Genomic DNA, 23,147 nt, shown 5'->3' with positions numbered 1-23,147 from the left:
ACACGCATACGACCATCATTGGCACCAAGGCAGAAGCGACTCTCATCGCTGAAGACGACACGTCTCCATTCGTCCCTCCATTCACGCCTGTCGCGACACCACTGGAGGCGGGCTGCACGATGTTGGGGCGTGAGCGGAAGACGGCCTAACGGTGTGCGGGACCGTAGCCCAGCTTCATGGAGACGGTTGCGAATGGTCCTCGCCGATACCCCAGGAGCAACAGTGTCCCTAATTTGCTGGGAAGTGGCGGTGCGGTCCCCTACGGCACTGCGTAGGATCCTACGGTCTTGGCGTGCATCCGTGCGTCGCTGCGGTCCGGTCCCAGGTCGGCGGGCACGTGCACCTTCCGCCGACCACTGGCGACAACATCGATGTACTGTGGAGACCTCACGCCCCACGTGTTGAGCAATTCGGCGGTACGTCCACCCGGCCTCCCGCATGCCCACTATACGCCCTCGCTCAAAGTCCGTCAACTGCACATACTGTTCACGTCCACGCTGTCGCGGCATGCTACCAGTGTTAAAGACTGCGATGGAGCTCCGTATGCCACGGCAAACTGGCTGACACTGACGGCGGCGGTGCACAAATGCTGCGCAGCTAGCGCCATTCGACGGCCAACACCGCGGTTCCTGGTGTGTCCGCTGTGCGGTGCGTGTGATCATTGCTTGTACAGCCCTCTCGCAGTGTCCGGAGCAAGTATGGTGGGTCTGACACACCGGTGTCAATGTGTTCTTTTTTCCATTTCCAGGAGTGTATATCTGCTCCTGGGTATACCTTACAGTCCAGTATCTGATTACCTCTTCCTCTTGTGACTCTTGAACAGAGGATTCGCTATTACTAGCTGAAATTTGTTACAGAACTCAATTAGTGTTTCTCCTCTCTCATTCCTTGTCGCAAGCCCATGTTCTCCTGCAACCTTTCCTTCTGCTCCTTCCCCTACAACTGCATTCCATTCCCCCATGACTATCAGATGTCCCTTTAAGTACTGTATTACCCTTTCAATATCCTCATATACTTTCTCTATCTCTTCATCTTCAGCTTGTGACCTCGGCATATATATATGTGAACTATCGTTGTCGGCGTTGGTTTGCTGTCGATTCCGACAAGAACAACCCTGTCACTGAACTGTTCACAGTAACACACTCTCTGCCCTACCTTCCTATTCACAATGAATGCTACTCACGTTATATCATTTTCCGCTACCGTTGATATTACCCTATACTCATCTGACCAAAAATCCTTGCCTTCTTTCCATTTCAATTCACTGACCCCTACTACTCGTACATCTAGATTGAGCCTTTGAATTTCCATTTTCAGATTTTCTGTCTCCGCTACCACATTCAAGCTTCTGATATTCCGCGCCCCGACTCGTGGAACGTTATAGTTTCGTTGATTATTCACTCTTTTTCTCATTATCACCTCCCCCCTGGTAGTCCCTTTCCAGAGATCCGACTGGGGGACTATTTCGGAATCTTTTGTCAATGGAGAGATGATCATAACGCTTTTTCAGTTACAGGTCGAGTGTCCTGTGGATACACGACATGTGTCTTTAATGCCTTCTGCATCTTCATGCCGTTGAGCATTGCTGATTCTTCCGCCTTTAGGGGCAGTTTCCCACCCCAAGGACAAGAGAGTGCCCTGAAACTCGGTCCGCTCCTCCGCCCTCTTTGACAAGGCCGTTGGCAGAATGAGGGGTGACTTCTTATGCCGGAAACCTTTGGCCTGCCAATGCTGATTATTAATCAAATTTTAAGCGGTGGTGGGTTTCGAACCCGTGACCGAGGACGGTTTGATTATGAGTCAGTGAAGCTAGCGGTAGACCACGTGTAACAAGTTAATAATACTCAAATAACTTATGTGAATGCAGTCGGTGACAACCGCCTATATTTCGACATGAACCGTGTCACATTTTCAGGGCAAACTTGTAGCAAGCAAGCGCTATGGAAGGTAATAACTTCAGCCTGGAGAGCATTTCGTGAATGATAATACACACACACACACACACACACACACACACACTGGACACTAGCGCCACCACACAGCCAAAGAAGACCGACGCCAGAAGTTGTCGATATTGAAAATTACTAAACAACGGCTGAAGTGTCCCTCTGTTTTCTGACAAGGGAGAGAGCAGGATTCCACGCAGAATTTAAGCAAAAACCTCCGGTTTCCTCGGCTGTTAGAAGCGTGTGTGGCGCTTATGCTGAGTACACTGGTCCCCCACGGTTTTGTTAGTCTGACCGATATCTAACATGCCACAACTGGAAGGAATACGATAGACACCCAGCTAAAGCACACCAAGGTCATCCTTAATGGAACCTAAAAGGATCGTAGTCTTTGAGGTCGGAGAAAAGAACTCACATCGCATTTCCGTAAAATAAGGCCAGTCTTGTTACAGTTGCTCCCTCTATAAGGCAAAAAGGCCGTAGTCCTTGGTGCCAACTCAGTATTGTCATCAATCACCCGATGTACGGTTGGTCAATAGCGCAAAGCCCGTCTCATCTTGTCTCACTACATCCATTCTGATGGAAGGTAACCTCAAAGTAAGTTACCTCAGCTGACAAATTTTCAGGTCTGAAATAACGTGGGATTTGTGAGCCAAGGTACCAAGTACCACTTCACGCTGGGCCTGACGGTTACAACTATCAGCTTGTAGAGTAGGCTTTCTGTAAACGGTGCGTCGCAACGAACCGTCAGCCTTCTTCCTGATCAACATATCAAAGGAGGGAAGGCAACCATCCCTTCTCGTATCCATAGTGAAAAGAACATTCGCGTGGACTGAATTCAGGTGTTCTAAGGAGTCTTTCAAATTCTTAGAGCCATGAGGCCAAACAACGGAAGTATACATATCTTGAAAAAACACGCTGGTTTCGAAGCCGCTGACTCCAAGGCAGGTTCCTGGAAGTCTTTCATAAATTTACAATAATAGGCGCAAAGGGCTGTCTGAGGGCTGTCTGCTCATAGTACTAATCACTGAATAAAAAATTGGCCAGTTTTTAGTAGGATTCGCTACCTGAGAATTTCATACGAACTTAATTATGTGTATAGACAGTTCATGAATCCTGGGCACCGAGAATCTGAACGATTTTTGTCTGATATCCACACCGATATTAGCAAGATACACTGAAGAACCAAAGAAACTGCAACACCTGCCAGGTTTCCTACGAGCACGCCCAAGTGCCGCAACACGACGTTGCATGGACTCGACTAATGTCGGAAGTAGTGCTTGAAGGGACTGACACTGTGAACCCTGCAGGGCTGTCCATGAATCCCTCAGAGTGCGATGGGGTGCAGATCTCTTCTGAACAGAAAGTTGCAAGGCATCCCAGATATGCTCAATAATGTTCGTGTCTGGGGAATTTGGTGGCCAGCGGAAGTGTTTAAACTCAGAAGAGTGTTCCTGGATGCACTCTGCAGCGATTCTGGACGCGCGGGGTGTCGCATTGTCCTGTTGGAATTATCAAAGTTCGTCGGAATGCACAATGGACATTAATGGATGCAGGTGATCAGACACGATGCTTAAATACGTGTCACCTGTCGGAATCGTATCTAGACATATCATGGGTCCCATATCACTTCAACTACACACGCCCCACAGCATTACGCAGCCTTCACTAGCTTGAACAGTCCCTTGCTGACATGCAGGGTCTATGGATTCAAGAGGTCGTCTCCATACCCGTACACGACCATCTTCTCGATATAATTTGAAACGAGACTCGTTCGACCAGGCAACATGTTTCCAGTCACCAACAGTCGAATGTCGATGTTGACGGGCCCATGTGAGGTGTAAAGCTTTGTGTCGTGCAGTCATCATGGGTACAAGACTAGGCCTTCGGCTCCGAAAGCCCATATCGATGATGTTTCGTTGAATGTTCGCACGCTGACACTTGTTGATGGCCCAGCATTGAAATCTGCAGCAATTTGAGGAATGTTTGCACTTCTGTCACGTTGAACGATTCTCTTCAAGTCGTCGTTGGTCCCGTTACTGTAGGATCTTTTTCCGGCCTCAGCGATGTCGAAGATTTGATGTTTTACGAGATTCCTGATATTTACGGTACACTCTAGAAACGGTCGTACATGAAAACCCCCACTTCATCGCTACCTCTGAGATGCTGTGTCCCATCGCTCGTGCACCGATTATAAAAAAACCACGTTCAGACTCACTTAAATCTTGATAACCTGCCATTGTAGCAGCAATAACCGATCTAACAACTCCGCCAGACACTTGTTGTCTTATATATAGGTGTTGCCGACCGCAGAGCCGTATTCTGCCTGTTTACGTATGTCTGTATTTGAATAAGCATGCCTGCACCAGTTTCTTTGGCGCTTCAGTGTATTTGTTCTGGGGATCGCAAGAATTTCGAAAAGTTTCAATTTTAATTTGGAAATAGGATAACAAATGACAAAAGACGTACCTTTTTTGTCTGATGTAATTACAAATCGACGATTTATTGATTTTTTTTTCGCTGTACTGTGAAACCTTGCTTTTTGCCAAATTTTATGATTTAAGGTTAACTGGATGTACACTATGGGTCTCATAAAATTAATCGAGGTAGAGAAGTGAAGAGCAAAGCTTTGGGGTGCAGTTTCATATCCATCTCGGTATAAATTTCACACAACTGTGCTGTAAATATGCTTTATCGCTGGGCTTAGGAAACATATTTAGTGTGGATCCCGGTAATTCTAGTGGAAGATTTGACTGCAAACCCGTGAGTTTTATACCGTTGTCTTCACATTTCAATGCCATTAAAAGGAAGTACACCTTAGGAATGTTTTTATTAGTAATACACCATTTTCAGTCAAAGAAATTTATTGACCGGTTTCGGAGTGCATCCCTAATTTGGGTTGGACTAAAACAGCTTAATAAAATATTGTGACTGTAGGTGGGGCGTATTACTAACAAAAGCAATCCTAGCATATAAACTGTACTCACAGACATAATCGACCAAGTGTGTGTTAATGAGGTACGTCTTTCATCCACTTCCAATCACCGTAAATTGCATAACAGAGGGTATGTCCCACTGTACCTGTTAGATGGCTTCTTTACGTTCCATTCACGTATGGAGTGCGGGAACAGTGACTGTTTAAATGCCTCCGCGCATTCTGTAATTAATCTAAACTTGTCCTCATTGTTACGGCAGCGATACGAAGGGATATTTGGACTGTCAGTTCAGTTTCTTCACCGTCTCTGCTGCTCTTTTACAGCTCAAACAAACCTGTGACAACTTCCGCTACTCTTCTCTGTATACGTTCAGTATCCCCTTTTGCCCCTATCTGGTGCGGATCCAACATACTTGAGCAGTATTCTAGGATCTTGTGTGATTCTAGTGATCTTGTTTTCAGATTATCTGTTTTTCGCTAGTATTCTATATACAACGGACCAAAGTCTCCCACTTGCTTCACCTACGACTGAGCCCTTGCGACCTTTCCATTTCACGTCCGTACGAGGTCTTACACCCAGATATTTGTGTAAGTTGACCGATTCCATTTCTGACTCACTGGTGTCGTAGTCTTGGGATACTACGTTTTTCGTTTTATGAAGTGGACAATTTTACATTTCTGAACACTGAAAGCAAGTTGCCAATATTTTCACCACTTTGAAATCTTGTGAAGATTTGACAATATTTGTGCAGCTTTTTCCAGATAGTGCTTCATTACAGATAACTGCATGACCTGCAAAAATCTGACATTATTAATATTCTCTGCGTCGTCATTAACGAGTAGGGGTCCTAACACACTTTTCTGGGACACACCCGAAGCGGGACCGATGGCCTTGGTAGTCTGATCCCTTCCACCCCTACCAACAAACCAACCACACCCGAAGCTACTTCTACTAATGGTTCAAATGGCTCTAAGCACTATGGGACTTAACATCTGAGGTCATCAGTCCTCTAGACTTGGAACTACTTAAACCTAACTTAACTTAAGGACATCACACACATCCATGACCGAGGCAGGATTCGAGCGTGCGACCGTAGCAGCAGCGCGGTTCCGGACTGAAGCGTCTAGAATCGCTCGGTCAGAGCGGCCGGCCTTCTATTAATGTCAATGACCATCCATTCAAGATTACACGCTTCGTCCTCCCCACCAAGAGGGTTTCATAAGATCGATATTTTCGGAATGCATGCCGGTTGTCACTGAGATAATGAGCTCAGAATGTTTTCTAAGATTCTACAGCAGAAGGATACGAAATACTTCTGCTGCTTCTGCTACACTTCTTGTGCATGGGTGTGACCTGCTGCTTTCTTCCAACTATCTGGCATGGCTTTCTGTTCGAGGGATTTACGGTTGTGGTTAAAACAAGGGATAACTCAGTCGCAATATAATGTGATACGGGATTCCTTCGGATGCTGAAGCTTTGTTCAGTTTTTTCGTACAACAGTTACTTCGTTCTCTCGGTAGTCACAGAAGTTGCTAATGGTAACTACATAGATTAATAGCCTCCAATTTGACTACAATGACTTTCCGCAAACCTTATTTCAGTATTTGGAAGAATTTGTAGCACTAAAGCTCTGTCTATGTTGAGTGGCACACTATCAGCTGGCTGTTGATGCAGCTACTCTCCTGTTAGATAAGCTATGGAACATCAGTGTAAGAGACAACTAATGAATTTCTACTCTGGTAACCGAAAACAGTTTGTAAAACGCAAATCAGTTACAAACTACGGCGTGCCCTCACTTTATTCAACATGTAAACGTCACAACAGATATCTGGGTATATGTTATGACATTTCTATATGCTTGCCATCATTGTCGATGATGTTGCTCAGACGAAAAGCGGAATTCTGCATGACCCGCTGAAGTTTCGGAAGATCGATGCTGTCGATGACCTCCTGAATGGGTGTTTTCAGCTCAGAAACGGTTTTGGTGTTATTATTGTAGACATTGTCTTTAATATAGCCCACAAAAAGGAGTCGCATGTGTTCAGATCCAAGGCCCATGCCAGTGGCCTCTGGGTACCCCAGAGCCAGAATACGGTTCCCAAAGTGCTCCTCAAGGACATCAAACGTTCTCCTGCTTCGATGCGGTCGAGCTCCGTATTGCATGAGCCACATCTTCTCGAAGTCAGGGTCACTTTGGATAATGGGAATGAAATCATCTTACAAAGCCTTCAAGTGACATCAAGGAATATCGGGCCGATTATTCCGTGACTGGACATTGCACACCACACAGTAACTCGTTGAGGGTGGAGAGCCTTCTCTATCGCGAAATGTGGATTCTCAGCTCTCCAAATGCGTCAGTTTTGCTGACTGACGAACCCATGCAAATAAAAGTGAGCTTTGTCGCTAGCCAAACAATATTCACATCAAAGTCTGTAACGTCCCCTTAGAAAAATTTATGAATTACTGTGCTGATAAACCTCTTACATTATTTGATTTTTTAAACAGCTGAGCAGAACTGAACGTACTCAGACATTCCGCTCTTTACCTATTCTGATCAACACTAAACTGACACACAATATTTTTAGCGCAACGCAATCTGACTTTGAATAATCCTTACAAAAGAATGGCCCTGACTAACATTAACCTATACGTTTCACAAATCACTTACCTCACAAAAATCTTCGTTACTCGAACTACTGCAATACAGCGAGCGCCACTACTGCCAGCTAAATAAAAGATTCAAACTACTGAAGGCACTAACTACTGATAGGCATAGTTAGCAAATGAAAGATTTTGATAGAGAACAAGCAATGTATTTACCTTGATAGTGTTCAAAAGTCATAATATATATATATCAGTCCATGATATCCAATATTACAAATTTACTCTTTCTGACGGACACACGTCCAGATCGTCCGCTCTCAAAATTCCGCCATCTCTCTCCCCACATCCACCACTGCTGGCAGCTCACCTCCAACTGCGCAACGCTACGCGCTCTTAACATCTAACTGCCCAACACTACAATAGCAAACAACAATGCAAACCAGCCACAGCCTGCGCACAGCACAGACAGTGATTTTCATACAGAGCGCTACGTGGCGGTGCCGTTACCAATATAAGAACCTAAACAGCCTACTTACAATTCCTGTTTCTCAATTCTGTGGACAGTAGTGTTGGCGAAACACAACCGCTGTTCCATGGCCCTGGGGATTAATGGCTGATGGGTTTGGATTTTGTATGGGAAGAGATGCAGGTCTTCAACAATCTGTCGCAGCGTCTCCCGGTTGATTCACACCTGCTGTGCAGCTCGTCTGATCGATTTCCTGGGACTGGCTGGAGAGACAGCGCGTGTCTTCTCGATGCTTCCAGAGCTTTCACCCCTTTCGGACCACCGACATTGCCAACACTGTAATCACCAACACCACCCGTTCACTCAAACTTGCGAATCAAATTCTCGATTGTTAGCACACTTTGACCGGCTGTCTTCAGCTTGCACTCTGTCGCAAACTTGCTTTGAGCCGCAGTTGGGCTGCTATTGCTCGCATAATAGGCCTTTACAAGCGCTATAACCTCAGTCACCCTGTACTGTGACATTTTCACGTGCAAATGCGCGTTCTAATTCCCATTATGCACCGCGGCCAACCGCGCAGTTTGACCGTCCTAACGCAAACTGAGCTGTTCACAAGTTATGAAGATTTTATTTCATGTACTTCAATATGCCACCCTCTCTCTGTATATATACGTTTAATCTACAATTTCTTGGTTTAACCATTCAAAGCAGTCTGAAACTGAGGATCCATGAATGTTGACTCTTTTTAGTGCGTAAGCCGTGTAAGGATATATATGTAGTCAGTATAATTAGAAAGTTTTGCACAGATTCTGTTGTCCTAAAGATTGCACCCCATAACTTATTTTCCGCATAGCTGAATAGCTGGAACGGTTATTTGATGAGCAACGACCAAAGCAAATCTCAATAAGCTACTGATTAAAACGGCTACAAGAATGATGGGTGGAACTAAATATTAGTAATCATGATGTGCCCTTTCTGCAAATATTGCTACGCTGGCCATAATAACCACGTATATTCTAAAATCTACTTTGAACGAAACACACACAACACTGTGTGTGTTTCATTCATAATGTATGAAATATTCTGCCAAGAACCGACTGAACAGGCAATCAATGCAAATGTACATTGCTTTTTGAAGGACTGCAACCCAACATCTGTTCTGATGTGAAACAGAACAACCCCAGAAATGAAGAAAAATTTTACATCTGTAGCCACGAGCAGCTTGCAATGAAAACGGTCCGCGACATGCAGGATTAAATAACCCAGTGCATTGAGATATATATTATGCCTCTGCACACAGTGAAGCCTAAGACTCACTTTTAAGAAATACGTTCGACAAAACCATTTTTACGTGGAGAATAAGAAGTGTTTGAGAAAAAGTACGTAAACAGAAGCAAACTATTTATGTGTAATCATATCCGATGTCAACGATATAATCAGCAGACTATATTATTGAGTTGTGTATGAAGATTTGTAGTCTTTGCTGTTTTGTGTAATTGCTGTGAATATTCGATAGTAAATAAAGTACAGGGTGTATCAAAAAGAATCATCCGATTTTAAAAAGTCATAACTACTATGTTATTTAAGATATGTGCGTGAACAACGTACTGTTGGAGAGAGCAAACTCTCGAGTTTTACGTGGTTCCCACTTCATTTCTAGTAAAAATGGTGTCGTGACAACAGAAAACGTTTTGTGTTTTACGTTTTGTGCAGTGCGGGTCAGTAATAACTGTTCAACGTGACTATCACACAAGACATGGTGTGGATCCTTATACAGCACAGAGTATTAGACGATGGCATGAACAGTTCTGAGAAACAGGTAGTTTGTGTAAAGGAAAATCGCCGGGTCGTCTCCTAGTGTCGGGCCAGCCAGTGTGACGGAGCGGTTCTAGGCGCTTCAATCTGGAATCGCGCGACCGTTACGGTCGCAGGTTGGAATCCTGCCTCGGGCACGGATGTGTGTGATGTCCTTAGGTGAGTTAGGTTTAAGTAAAGTTCTAGGGGACTGATGACCTCAGATGTTAAGTCCCATAGTGCTCAGAGCCACTTGAACCATTTTTGAACCTAGTGTCTGACGCAGACGCCGAACGCATTCCCCATAGTTTCACAAGGTGTCCGTAGAAATCCGTTCGCCGTGCAGCTCGACAGCTCAACATACCCGCGACGTCCGTCTGGCATGTGTTGCGTCGACGTTTACACATGAAATGGTTCAAAAGGCCAGCCCTATGGGACTTAACATAGAGGTCATCAGTCCCCTATAACTTAGAACTACGCAAACCTAACTAACCTAAGGACATCACAAACATCCATGCCCGAGCCAGGATTCGAACCTGCGACCGTAGCAGTCTCGTGAGCCTTATGGGACTTAACATAGAGGTCATCAGTCCCCTATAACTTAGAACTACGCAAACCTAACTAACCTAAGGACATCACAAACATCCATGCCCGAGCCAGGATTCGAACCTGCGACCGTAGCAGTCTCGTGGTTCCGGCTTTACACATGAAACCACACAAAATTCAACTACTGCAAGCTCCTCTTGAAGGTGACAACCAACAACGTGTGGTGTTCTGTAATTTCGTTCTTGGCAAGATGGAGTATGACAGTTTTCTTCCATGCTTAGTGTTTCGTGACGAGGCAACATTCCATTTAAATGGGAAGGTGAACCGTGATAATATGAGAATATGGGGCACGAAACAACCACATAAAGTTTTACAACGTGAGAGGGACTCTCAAAAATGTAATTTATTTTGTCCAGTGTATTGTCCATTTTTCTTTTCTGAGAACACTTACAGGAAGCACATATCTCGATACGCTTGAGAATTTTCTTTTCCCACAATTGGAGACTGATTCGAATGACTTAATTTATCAATAGGATGGGACACCGCCACACTGGCATCTCAAAGTTCGGGAATTTTTAAATCAAAGGATTACTGAACGATGGATCGGTCGCACTGAACCAAATGCTTCAGCCTTACGTTACTGGCCTCCAGGGTCACCGGACCTGACTGTATGTGGTTGTTTCTTGTAGGGGTTTATAAAATACTCTGTTTTAATGTGCCTCCGATACCAGCAACAACGAATGAACTGAGACACCGCATAACAGCAGCTGCGGAAGCTGTAACTCAAGACATGCTCACGGCAGTGTGGGAACACTTTCAATACCGCGTTGACATACGTCGTGCATCTCAGGAAGGGCATATTGAACACTATGAAAGGGTATAAAAATCGTTTTGAGTCTCCTGTTTATCAAAAACAAAATTCATTGTATATGTGATTAGTCTCAGAACTATTGAAACAATAAGGAACTTACTGGCCGTCAGCGACGAGGTCGTAGACGGCGGTGTGCAGGAAGAGCATGAGCAGCACGGCCACGAACATGTTGTAGACGGTGTGGAGGTGTTTCACTCTCATCAGGATCGTCAGCAGCGACTCTCTGGCCAGGAACTGTTTCTCCGGCAGCCCTCCCGAACTGGGGTGGTGTCTGTGGAGAGATCCAGAGATGCACCTTTACAAGACTCTGTCCTAACGACTCACTTACTCATCCACCATAGTCCACTATCTTGATAATAGCAATGACCTCATAGGTCAAATTACAGGGTGACAATTATTGAACTATATGAAAGAAATGTAAGTTATTTACAAACTACGGCGTGCACGCACTTTATTCAACATGTAAACGTCAATACAGGTATTTGGATTTAGGTTGTAATATGTTCGATGTGCCTGACGTCATTGACGATGATGTAGCGCGGAAGAATAACTAAGTCTATGACCTCCTGAATGTCTGTTTTCAGGTCAGCAATGGTTTTGGGGTTACTGATGTGCACCTTGTCTTTAAATATAGCCCACAAAAAGAGGTCGCGTTTGTTCAGATCCGGAGAATATGGCGGCCAATCGAGGCCCATGCCAGTGGCCTCTGGGTACCCCAGAGCCAGAATGCGGTCTTCAAAGGGCTCCTCAAGGACACAAAACACTTTCCTGCTACGATGAGGTCGAGCTCTGTCTTGCACGAACCACATATTGTCGAAATCAGAGTCACTTTTGATCATCATCATCAGTGTTCTGCGTAAAGGCAGGTTTTCACATGGTAGTTATCCAGGCTGTCCGGTCTTCTGCCATCCTCTTCAGGTCTGCATAATTTCCTCTTCCCTTTACGTCGTCTATCACCTTGTATCTCCTTCTTCCTCTCAGTCTTCTCCCACAAACCAATCCTTCCAAAGCATCTACCAGCAAGCACTCCCTTCTCAATGAATGTCCCAACCAGATCTTTTTTCTTTCTCTTACAACCTTCAGCAGACATCTTCTCTCACCAACCCTTTCCAATACTCTTTCATTACTCACTCTTTCCATCCAGCTTATTCTTTCCATTCTCCTCCACATCCACATCTCAAATGCTTCTAAACTTTTTTCATCCTCTCGTCTCAGTGTCCATGTTTCTGACCCATATAGTGCCACACTCCAGACAAAACATTTGCCAAGCCTTTTCCTTAGTCCTTTATCTAATTTGCCACATAAGAGTCTCCTCTTTCTGTTGAATGCCTCCTTCGCTATGGCAATTCGAGTTTTCACCTCCTGGTGACATCTCAAGTCTTCAGTTATTGTGCTTCCGAGATATTTAAATTCACTTACTTGGCTAATGGTAGACTGTCCTATTTTAATATTGGACAGTCTGCGTCTTGTACTGATGACCATACTCTTTGTTTTTGTTGTGTTTATTTGCATCCCATATTCCACACAAGCTTCATTCAGATCTTTGAGCATGTTATTCACTGTCAGCTCACTTTCTGCCAGTAATTCCATGTCATCAGCAAATCTTATACATTCTATTCTCTTTCCACCAATACATATTCCTCTTTTCCCATCTAAACTTTTCGCAATAATCTCTTCAAGTTATACGTTAAACAACAGTGGGGAAAGGCAACAACCTTGTCTAACACCTCGTTCAATGCTGCTTCCTTCTGACATTTCATTTCCAATCCTTATCGCTACTTTCTGGTGTAAATATAGATTCTGTATCAGTCGTCTCTCTTTCCAATCTACTCCTTTCCTCTTCGAGATATCCATCACCTTGTTCCACTGAACTCTGTCAAAAGCCTTTTCTAGATCTATAAAAACAGCAAAGATTTCTCTACCCGAATCACTTTTGATAATGGGGATGAAATCATCTTCCAAAACCTTCACGTACCGTTCACTAGTCACTACGCCATCCAGGAAAACCGCGCCGCTTATTCCGTGACTCGACGTTGCACACCACACGGTCACCTGTTGAGGGTAAAGAGGCTTCTCGGTCGCGAAATGCGGATTCTCAGTCCCCTAAATGCGTCAATTTTGCTTATTGACGAACACATCCAGATGAAAGTGGGCTTCGTCTCTAAACCAAACCAAACAGCGCAAACTAATTCCCTTCATGCCCTGCGTTCAACCGTGGAGTTTGGACATCCTAACACAAACCGTTCAGAAGTTACGACTATTTTATTTCATATAGTTCAATAATTGTCACCCTGTACATTTATATAAAATTTCCTGGCATGTTAGAACTGTACCGAGCCAGTATTCGAAACCTAAACCTTGTGTTTCGCTGACAGTGCGCTTACCGAGTGAGCTACCCAGGCCCACCGACGACCCCTGCTCACAGCTTTACTTTCGCCACTCTTGAAGGTAAGAGACCGAGTAGACCTGTGATGTGCATCTGTGTAATTCAGTCGGTAAAGAACCGCGGAAGGCAAAGGTCCCAGTTTCAAGTACTGGCCCGGAACACAGTTTTATTCTGCCAAGAAGTTTAAAATCAGCGCACACTTCGCTGAAGTTGAAAATTCGTTCTGGATACATTTATATAAATCATTATAAAATCACTTTCGCTTTCTTTTCCTGTGCTGAATCTCGAACTAATGAGAATAACACGGCAAATGCCACAAGCCGATTTTTCAGGAACTTTGGTCACTGGAAGAGGGGTCAGAATATGCGGACACATGTCTCGTCTTATCTGTAGATACTTGACTGTTATTGAGAAAACGACGGTTAAAATTTTCTAGGCACTTTATTAGCCTTCCAGCGAACACTTACCTCAACTGAAGCGGTGGCACAGTGGCTAACGTCTAGGTTTCACGGCTTAGCACCCCGATTATTACTTATGTTTTCGTTTCTTATTCATCTACCCCAACCCATAAAAGATTATTACACGGATGTTTTCCAGTGTATATTGAAATAACATTTTCCTTATTCGCCTAATTGTATGCCTGGTAAACAAATTAAAAAGAATAGAAGAAAGAAAAGAACAATAAGTGAATCAGAAAACTATTTGAAATAGTTTTCGGTGTAATTCCTGTAGTGTATCTCGATACATAAAAATTTGCAAGCGCTAGTTTCCGGTAAAGTGATTCGCTAAGCGCAGTCCGCAGCGAAACTATTGCCAACGCGAGAAATCTTTAGCAATTTTCGTGACGTTTCTTTCCCGATTGAGATTCTCTTCCTGATGAGTAAACCCAATTGTAAAAAATACACTCCTGGAAATGGAAAAAAGAACACATTGACAGCGGTGTGTCAGACCCACCATACTTGCCCCGGACACTGCGAGAGGGCTGTACAAGCAATGATCACACGCACGGCACAGCGGACACACCAGGAACCGCTGTGTTGGCCGTCGAATGGCGCTAGCTGCGCAGCATTTGTGCACCGCCGCCGTCAGTGTCAGCCAGTTTGCCGTGGCATACGGAGTTCCATCGCAGTCTTTAACACTGGTAGCATGCCGCGACAGCGTGGACGTGAACCGTATGTGCAGTTGACGGACTTTGAGCGAGGGCATATTGTGGGCATGCGGGAGGCCGGGTGGACGTACCGCCGAATTGCTCAACTCGTGGGGCGTGAGGTCTCCACAGTACATCGATGTTGTCGCCAGTAGTCAGCGGAAGGTGCACGTGCCCGTCGACCTGGGACCGGACCGCAGCGACGCACCGATGCACGCCAAGACCGTAGGATCCTACGCAGTGCCGTAGGGGACCGCACCGCCACTTCCCAGCAAATTAGGGACACTGTTGCTCCTGGGGTATCGGCGAGGACCATTCGCAACCGTCTCCATGAAGCTGGGCTACGGTCCCGCACACCGTTAGGCCGTCTTCCGCTCACCCCCCAACATCGTGCAGCCCGCCTCCAGCGGCGTCGCGACAGGCGTGAATGGAGGGACGAATGGAGACGTGTCGTCTTCAGCGATGAGAGTCGCTTCTGCCTTGGTGCCAATGATGGTCGTATGCGTTTTGGCGCCATGCAGGTGAGCGCCACAATCAGGACTGCATACGACCGAGGCACACAGGGCCAACACCCGGCATCATGATGTGGGGAGCGATCTCCTACACTGGCCGTACACCACTGGTGATCGTCGAGGGGACACTGAATAGTGCACGGTACATCCAAACCGTCATCGAACCCATCGTTCTACCATTCCTAGACCGGCAAGGGAACTTGCTGTTCCAACAGGACAATGCACGTCCGCATGTATCCCGTGCCACCCAACGTGCTCTAGAAGGTGTAAGTCAACTACCCTGGCCAGCAAGATCTCCGGATCTGTCCCCCATTGAGCATGTTTGGGACTGGATGAAGCGTCGTCTCACGCGGTCTGCACGTCCAGCACGAACGCTGGTCCAACTGAGGCGCCAGGTGGAAATGGCATGGCAAGCCGTTCCACAGGACTACATCCAGCATCTCTACGATCGTCTCCATGGGAGAATAGCAGCCTGCATTGCTGCGAAAGATGGATATACACTGTACTAGTGCCGACATTGTGCATGCTCTGTTGCCTGTGTCTATGTGCCTGTGGTTCTGTCAGTGTGATCATGTGATGTATCTGACCCCAGGAATGTGTCAATAAAGTTTCCCCTTCCTGGGACAATGAATTCACTGTGTTCTTATTTCAATTTCCAGGAGTGTATGAATTAGTATAGGAACTGATATAAGAACGAAATACAGGAAAGAGGGTTTAAAAAACTTCTACATCTACGTCTACGAGATTACTCTGCTATTCACAATAAAGTGCCTGGCAGAGGGTTCAATGAACCACCTTCCAAGCTGTCTCTCTACCGTTCCACTCTCGAACGGCGCGCGGGAAAAACTAGCACTGAAATTTGTCTGTGCGAGCCCTGATTTATCTTATTTTATCGTGGTGATCATTTCTCCCCATGTAGTTGGGTACCAACAGAATTTTATAGGAATCGGAGGAGAAAACTGGTGATTGAAATTTCATGAGAAGATCACGTCGCAACGAAAAACTCCTTTCGTTTAATGATTGCCAATCCAGTTGATGTATCACGTGTATGGCACTATCTCCCCTATTCCGCGATAACACAAAACAAGCTGCCCTTCTTTGAACTTTTTCGATGTTATCCGTCAGTCCCACCTGATGCAGATCCCACACCGCACAGCGATACTCTAGAATAGGGCGGACAAGCATGGTCTCTTTAGTAGACCTGTTGCACCTTCTAAGTGTTCTGCCAATGAATCGCAGTCTTTAGTTTCCTCTATCCACAATATTATTTGTGTGATCGTACCAATTTAAGTTATTTGGAATTGTAATCCCTACGTATAAAGTTGAATTTGCAGCCTGCAAATATGTGTGCCTTATCGCGTAATCGAAATTTAGCGGATTTCTTTTAGTATTCACGTGAATAACTTCACACTTTTCTTTATTCAGGGCCAACTGCCACTTTGCGCACCATACAGGTATCTTATCTAAATCGTTTTGCAATTCGTTTTGGTCATCTGATGACTTTACAAGACGGTAAATGACAGCATTATCTGCAAACAATCTAAGAGAGCTACTCAGATTGTCTGCTACGTCGTTAATATAGATCAGGAACAATAGAGGGCCTATAACACTTCCTTGGGGAACTTCTGGTTTACTCGATGACTTTCCGCCTATTACTACGAACTGTGACCTTTCTGACAGGAAATAACGAATCTAGTCGCACAACTTTGGCGATATTCCATAGACGCACAGTTTGGTTAGAAGACGCTTGTGAGGAATGGTGTCGAAAGCCTTCTGGAAATCTATAAATATGGAATCAATTTGACATCTCCTGTCGATAGCACTTATTACTTCATGAGTATAAAGAGCTAGTTGCGTTTCACAAGAACGATATTTTCTGAAACCGTGCTATGTGTCAATAAATCGTTTTCTTCGAGGTACTTCATAATGCTCGAATACAGTATATGTTCCTACACCCTACTGCAAATCGACGTTAGTGATATAGGCCTGTAATTCAGCGGATTACTCCTACTTCCCTTTTTGGGTATTGGTATGACTTGAGCAATTTTCCAGTCTTTAGGTGCGGATCTTTCTGTGAGCGAGCGGTTGTATGTAACTGCTAAATATGGAGCTATTGTAACAGCATACTCTGAAAGGAACCTGACTGGAATACAATCTGGACCGGAGGCCTTGCCTTTATTACGTGATTTAAGCTGCTTTGAGGCCTTGGAGCTCTGGTTCTTTCCCAATACAGCTACAACAATTTACAACTACAATACCGATCGTTTCTACAACTACCTTGCTGTGTTTTACGTGCCTCTTTTAGACGGACTCCCTTTCTGTGGTTTCCTGTGACCCTCTAACCTAAAAAACCGCCCAGTCCTTCCAAACAAACCCCTTTACCCGTTTAGCCCCTTCCTGTGTGTAGTGGACTCCTGACCTATTAAACGGAACCCGGAAATCCACCACCCGATGGCGCAAGTCAAGGAATCTGCAGCCTACACGGTCCCAGAACCGCCTTAGCTTCTGATTCAGACCCTCCACTCCATTGTGCACTAAAGGACCACAGTCTGTTCTATCCACGATGCTCCAGATGGTGAGCTCCGCCTTAATCTCGCAAGCAAGACTGGCAGTCTTTACCGTTTCCGCTAGCCGCCTGAAACCAAAGAGAATCTCCTCCGATCCAAAGCGACACACGTCATTGGTACAGACATGAGCCACCATCTGAAGTTGGCTGCACCCTGCACTCTTCATGGCATTCGCAAGCACCCTTTCCACATCCAGAATAACTCCTCGGTATGCACACGGAAAGCACACTGGTTTCCTTCCCCTACTTGGCAGCCATGTTGCTAAGGGGTCCCATTACGCGCCTAACGTTGGAGCTCCCAACTACCAGCAAACCCACCGTCTGTGAATGCCCAGATCTTGTGGGCTGAGAAGTTTCCTCTGGAAGAGGGTGGACGGCTGCATCCGGCTTAGAGACTTCGTCAGCCACAGACAATGACCGAAACCTGTTCGTCAAAAGAAACCGGGGAGACCCTGCAATCGGACCATAGAAAGTCTGTCGCTGCCTGCCAGACTTTGGCATGATCTCCCACTTGACCACGGGTGAGGGGTCAACCTCAGTGCAGGCAGTATCCAGGGTGGTCACAGCAGTGGCTCGATCGAGGGACACGTGGATGTGTTCGACGCCCCTCGCATCCCCACGTCTGACCCCCTACAGTGATGCCCCTTGGCAGCAGCCTCAAGCTGTGTGACAGAAGCCAACACAGCCTGGAGCTGTGAGCGATGAATCACCAACTTAGCTCGCATCTGTACACAGCAATCACACTTCCTATCCATTACTGAAGGCGCTCCTGTTTGAAGCTCATAAAAACATAACAACCGAATGGTGTACTCGGCTTATTAGCAGCAGGAATTCAAAGTGCTCTCTCACTCTAACTGACACTGAGCTACAGTAACCAAAACAAACAAAAGCCTGTACGATACGAGGGTCGATAGCAACGGCGGTACTGCACGATACAATGTTATTAAAATAAAAGGTTGTGCCTAGTAAGCATTCGAACGCGCAAGAAATTACAATAATAAACTAGTAACTACGCAGGTATCTGTAAATAAGTCGCTCCTGTTGGAAGCTCGTAAGATATATAAAAAACGAACGGTATACTCGCCTTATTAGCGGCGTGCTATCTCACTGACCGTCTAACAGACGCTTGAAGGTACTATGTACACACATATTATGTAATAAATGCATTGCACTTACTGTGAAATCCAATTGTAATTTCTGAATTACTGCAACATCCTTGAATCTTCTAACTTGATAAGAAATATTGGTGCAGTAACTTTCTATGGACATGGGTAGATAACTGACAAAAATAAAATAATAGCAACAACCGCGTTTCGAACATGGGGCGCGAATGTGAGGGGCTGCAACGCTACCCCCTGCATGCTAAAACTAAATTACGTCGGAAACTTTCGACATCGTTTTCTGAGATATGGTCGAGTATTTAGGGAAGGCCGAGACATGAATTCGCTGATTATGACTCCTCTTCCACTGAACGAAGTTTCTAGAAGATCGGGTTGACACTTTCCGTGTTCTACTCTTAAGTTAATAATATTCATCGTATTACTTTTTATTTCTGCTACTATTATAGCTACCTTTACACGAATCTACATGTATTTTTCCTACGAAATCTCTTTTCACTTTCAGTCGAGTGTTCTTCTCCTGTCACAGGAAAGGGTCACACGTTTACGATTTCGTTACTCTTCAGTAACCAGCTGAAACACAAGAGGAGCCTCAGGAGAACGGGACATTGCATTTATTCTCTTTTGTGGCGCATTATCCGGAAAGAAAGGACAGACTCTTAATGCTACCTGGTAGCATTAAGGAAGACCTCTGACTACGGAAATCTGGGGTCTACAAGAGCCCCTGACAATGTGGCATGACTTACACAGGTCAAACAGTGTGTGCTGTCTAAGACCGTTGCAGAAAGAACCAATGGCACACCAGACTGCAGCAGCATAACAAATCGGTATCTGGGGAACATTGCCTGCCGCAATTATACTGTGGTCATAATAGTCATGCGATATCTCCTAATATCTTCTTCGAACTCTTTTTGCCCGGCGTAGTACCGCAAGTGGGTGTGGCATGAAGTCGATGGACATCCCCTGCAGAAATATTGGGCCATGCTGCTTCTATAACAGTGCATAATGCGTTGCCGGTGCAAGATTTTGTGCACAAACTGACCCCTCGATTATGTCCCATGAACGTTCGATGGGATTCATGTCTGGCGATCTGGGTGGCCGAATCATTCGCTCAAATTGTCCAGAATATTCTTCAAGCCAGATGCGAATAACTGTGGCCAGTGACATAACATTGCTGTTTAGGAGCTGCAAATGGTCTCCAAGCAGCTGAACACAAAAGTTTCCAGTCAATGATCGGTTCAATTCGACCAGAGGACCTAGTCCATTCCTTGTGAACACAGCTTGCACCATTATGGAGCCACTACCAACTTGCACAGTGTCTTGTTGACACTGCGGGTCCATGGCTTCGTGGGGTCTGCGCCACACTGGAATCATAACACCAGCTCTTACCAACTGAAATCGGAACTTATCTGACGACGACGCGGTTTTACTGTCGTCTAGGGTCCAGTCGATATGGTCACGAGCCTAGGAGAAGCGCTGTAGGCGACATCGCGCTGTTAGCAAAGGCACCCGCGCCGGTCATCTACTGTCATAGCCCATTAACGCCAAATTTCGCCGCACTGTCCTAGCGAATACGTTCGTCGTACACGTTTATATCTGTGGTTATTTCACGTAGTGTTGCTTGTCTGTGAACAGTGACAAGTAAACGCCGCTGCTGTCCGTCATATAAATGAAGGCCGTCGGCCACTGCGTTGTTCGTGGTGAGAGTTAAAGCCTGAAATTTGGTACTCTCGGCACGCTCTTGACACAGCGAATCTCTGTATACTGAATTCCAATAAGATTTCCGAAGTAAAAGGTTCCATGCGTCTAGCTCCAACTACCATTCCGCGTTCAGAAAAAAATGGTTCAAATGGCTCTGAGCTCTATGGGACTCAACTGCTGAGGTCATAAGTCCCCTAGAGCTTAGAACTACTTAAACCTAACTAACCTAAGGACAACACACACATCCATACCCGAGGCAGGATTCGAACCTGCGACCGTAGCGGTCGCGCGGTTCCAGACTGTAGCGCCAGAACCGCTCGGCCACCAGCGGCCGGCCCGCGTTCAGAGTCTGTTACTTCCCGTCGAGCGGCCGTAGTCACTTCGGAAAATCATGATGTTTCTCGCTACTGCTGATTACTTCTCACTACTTTCGTCTTTCTTCGATTTGCTTTCAATTTATAATCTGTACTCATTACACTGTTCATTGCATTCAAAAGGTTCTGAAACTCTTCTTCAGTTTCACTAAGGATAGCGAAACTTAACACTGATATCCTTTCACCTTGAATTTTAATTCACCTCTTGAAACTTTCTTTCATTTCCGTCATTGCTTCTTAAACGTGTAGTTTGAACAGCAAGGACGAAAGACTACACCTTTTTAATCCGTGTACTTCTTTCTTCGTCTTCCACTTTTATTGTTTCTTCTTGGTTCTCTACATATTGTGTATTACCTGTTTTTCCCTATAGCTTAGCGCTATTTTTCTCGGAATTTCGAACCTTGCACTATTTTACATTTTCGAACGCTTTTCCAAGGCCAACAAATCCTACGAACGTGTACTGATTTTTCTTCATTCTTGCTTCCATTATCAACCGCAACCACAGAAGTGCATCTATGGTGCCTTTACCTTTCCTAAACAGATTGTCATCTACTAGATCCTCAATTTCCTTTTCCATTCTTCTGTATATTATTATTCTTGTGAGCAGCCTGCACGCATGAGCTGCTCAGCTGATTGTGCGGAATTGTCGCGGTTGTCGGCTCTTACAGTCTTCGGAACTGTGGGGATTATATTTCTCCTGAAGTTTCTTGGTCTATCGCCAGCCTCAAATTCTGCGCATTAACGTGAATAATCGTTTTGTTGCCATGTTGACATGTCCCCCAATGATTTTAGAAATTCCGTTGGAATGTTAGCTGTCGCTTCTCCTTTATTTGATTTTAAATGTTACAAAGCTCTTCTACATTTTCATTCTGATACTGGATCCTCTATCTCTTCCCCATCGATTACTGCTGCTTCTTCTATCACAGATTAGATTAGATTAGTTTTTCGTTCCATAGATCCATGCTGAGGAGATCCTCGTGGATGTGGAACATCTCAACTTTTTTTTTCCTTCTCCCTTTTTTTTTAGCTGAAATAACAATACTAATAGTATGAATATATACAATACATCATTTGTTTCTATTAAAAAATTCGTCAATGGAGTAGTCTTTCAGGCTCCTTTTAAATTGATCTTTATTTGTAACTAAATTTTTTATGTTTGCTGGCAAATTATTGAAGATGAGTGTTCTTGAGTAGTGGACCCCTTTTTGAACTAAAGTAAGTGCTTTTAAGTCTTTGTGCAGATCAGTTTTGTTCCTGGTATTGTATGTATGAACTGAGCTGTTTGTTGGAAAAAGAGAAATATTATTTAGGACAAATTTCATTAAGGAGTAAATATACTGAGAGGCAGTGGTTAGTATACCCAGTTCTTTGAAGAGGTTTCTACATGACGTCCGTGAATTTACTCCACAAAAAAAAAAATGGAAATGTCGTGTGGCTACGGCCTCCCGTCGAGTAGACCGTTCGCCTGGTGCAGGTCTTTCGATTTGACGCCACTTCGGCGACCTGCATGTCGATGGGGATGAAATGATGATGATTAGAACAACACAACACCCAGTCCCTGAGCGGAGAAAATTTCCGACCCAGCCGGGAATCGAACCCGGGCCCTTAGGATTGACAGTCTGTCACGCTGACCACTCAGCTCCACACATAATACGTATCACGTCGTCCGATAAGTTCTCCCACCCATAGACGTCTTCAATGTACTCTTTCCACCTATTCACTGTTCTCCTCTGCATTTAACAGTGGAATTTCCATTGCATTTTTAATGTTACCAACATTGCTTTTAATTTCACCAAAGGTTGTTTTGACTATTCTGCATGCTGAGTCAGTCCTTCCGACAACCATTTCATTTCGATTTCTTCACATTTTTCATATAGCCATTTCGCCTTAGCTTCCCGGCACTTCCTACCTATTTCATTCCTATGCGACATATTTATGTATTCTTAAATTTCCCCTAATATTCTTTTACTTCCTTCTTTCGTCGATCAACTGAAGTATTTTTTCTGTAAATCATGCTGCCTTCGCAGTTGCCTTCCTTGTACCTACGTTTTTCTCTCCTACTTCTGTGATTGGCATTTTTAGAGGCGTCAATTTCTCTTCAGCTGATCTGCCTATTGAGCTGTTCACTATCGAAGTATCTATAGTCTCAGAGGACTTCAAGCTTCTCTCTTAATTCCTTA

General features: G+C 44.9%; 1 protein-coding gene across 2 annotated transcripts in view; it reads right to left on the bottom strand.

Moving 5' to 3' along the window:
- The window catches only part of LOC124595121 (sterol O-acyltransferase 2-like), a 298,068-nt gene that overhangs the window by 195,746 nt on the left and 79,175 nt on the right, over window positions 1-23,147 (bottom strand). The window contains exon 4 of one of the 2 annotated variants that reach the window (XM_047133717.1): window positions 11,264-11,434. The exons of the other annotated variant lie outside the window; for it this stretch is intronic. Within the exon in view, the coding sequence (XP_046989673.1) occupies window positions 11,264-11,434 (171 nt within the window). The remainder of the gene's footprint in view (window positions 1-11,263; window positions 11,435-23,147) is intronic. 2 annotated transcript variants of the gene reach the window in all.

This window comes from Schistocerca americana, chromosome 2 (assembly GCF_021461395.2).
Source record: "Schistocerca americana isolate TAMUIC-IGC-003095 chromosome 2, iqSchAmer2.1, whole genome shotgun sequence".
Lineage (NCBI taxonomy): Eukaryota > Metazoa > Arthropoda > Insecta > Orthoptera > Acrididae > Schistocerca > Schistocerca americana.
This window is presented reverse-complemented; position numbering and strand designations above follow the sequence as displayed.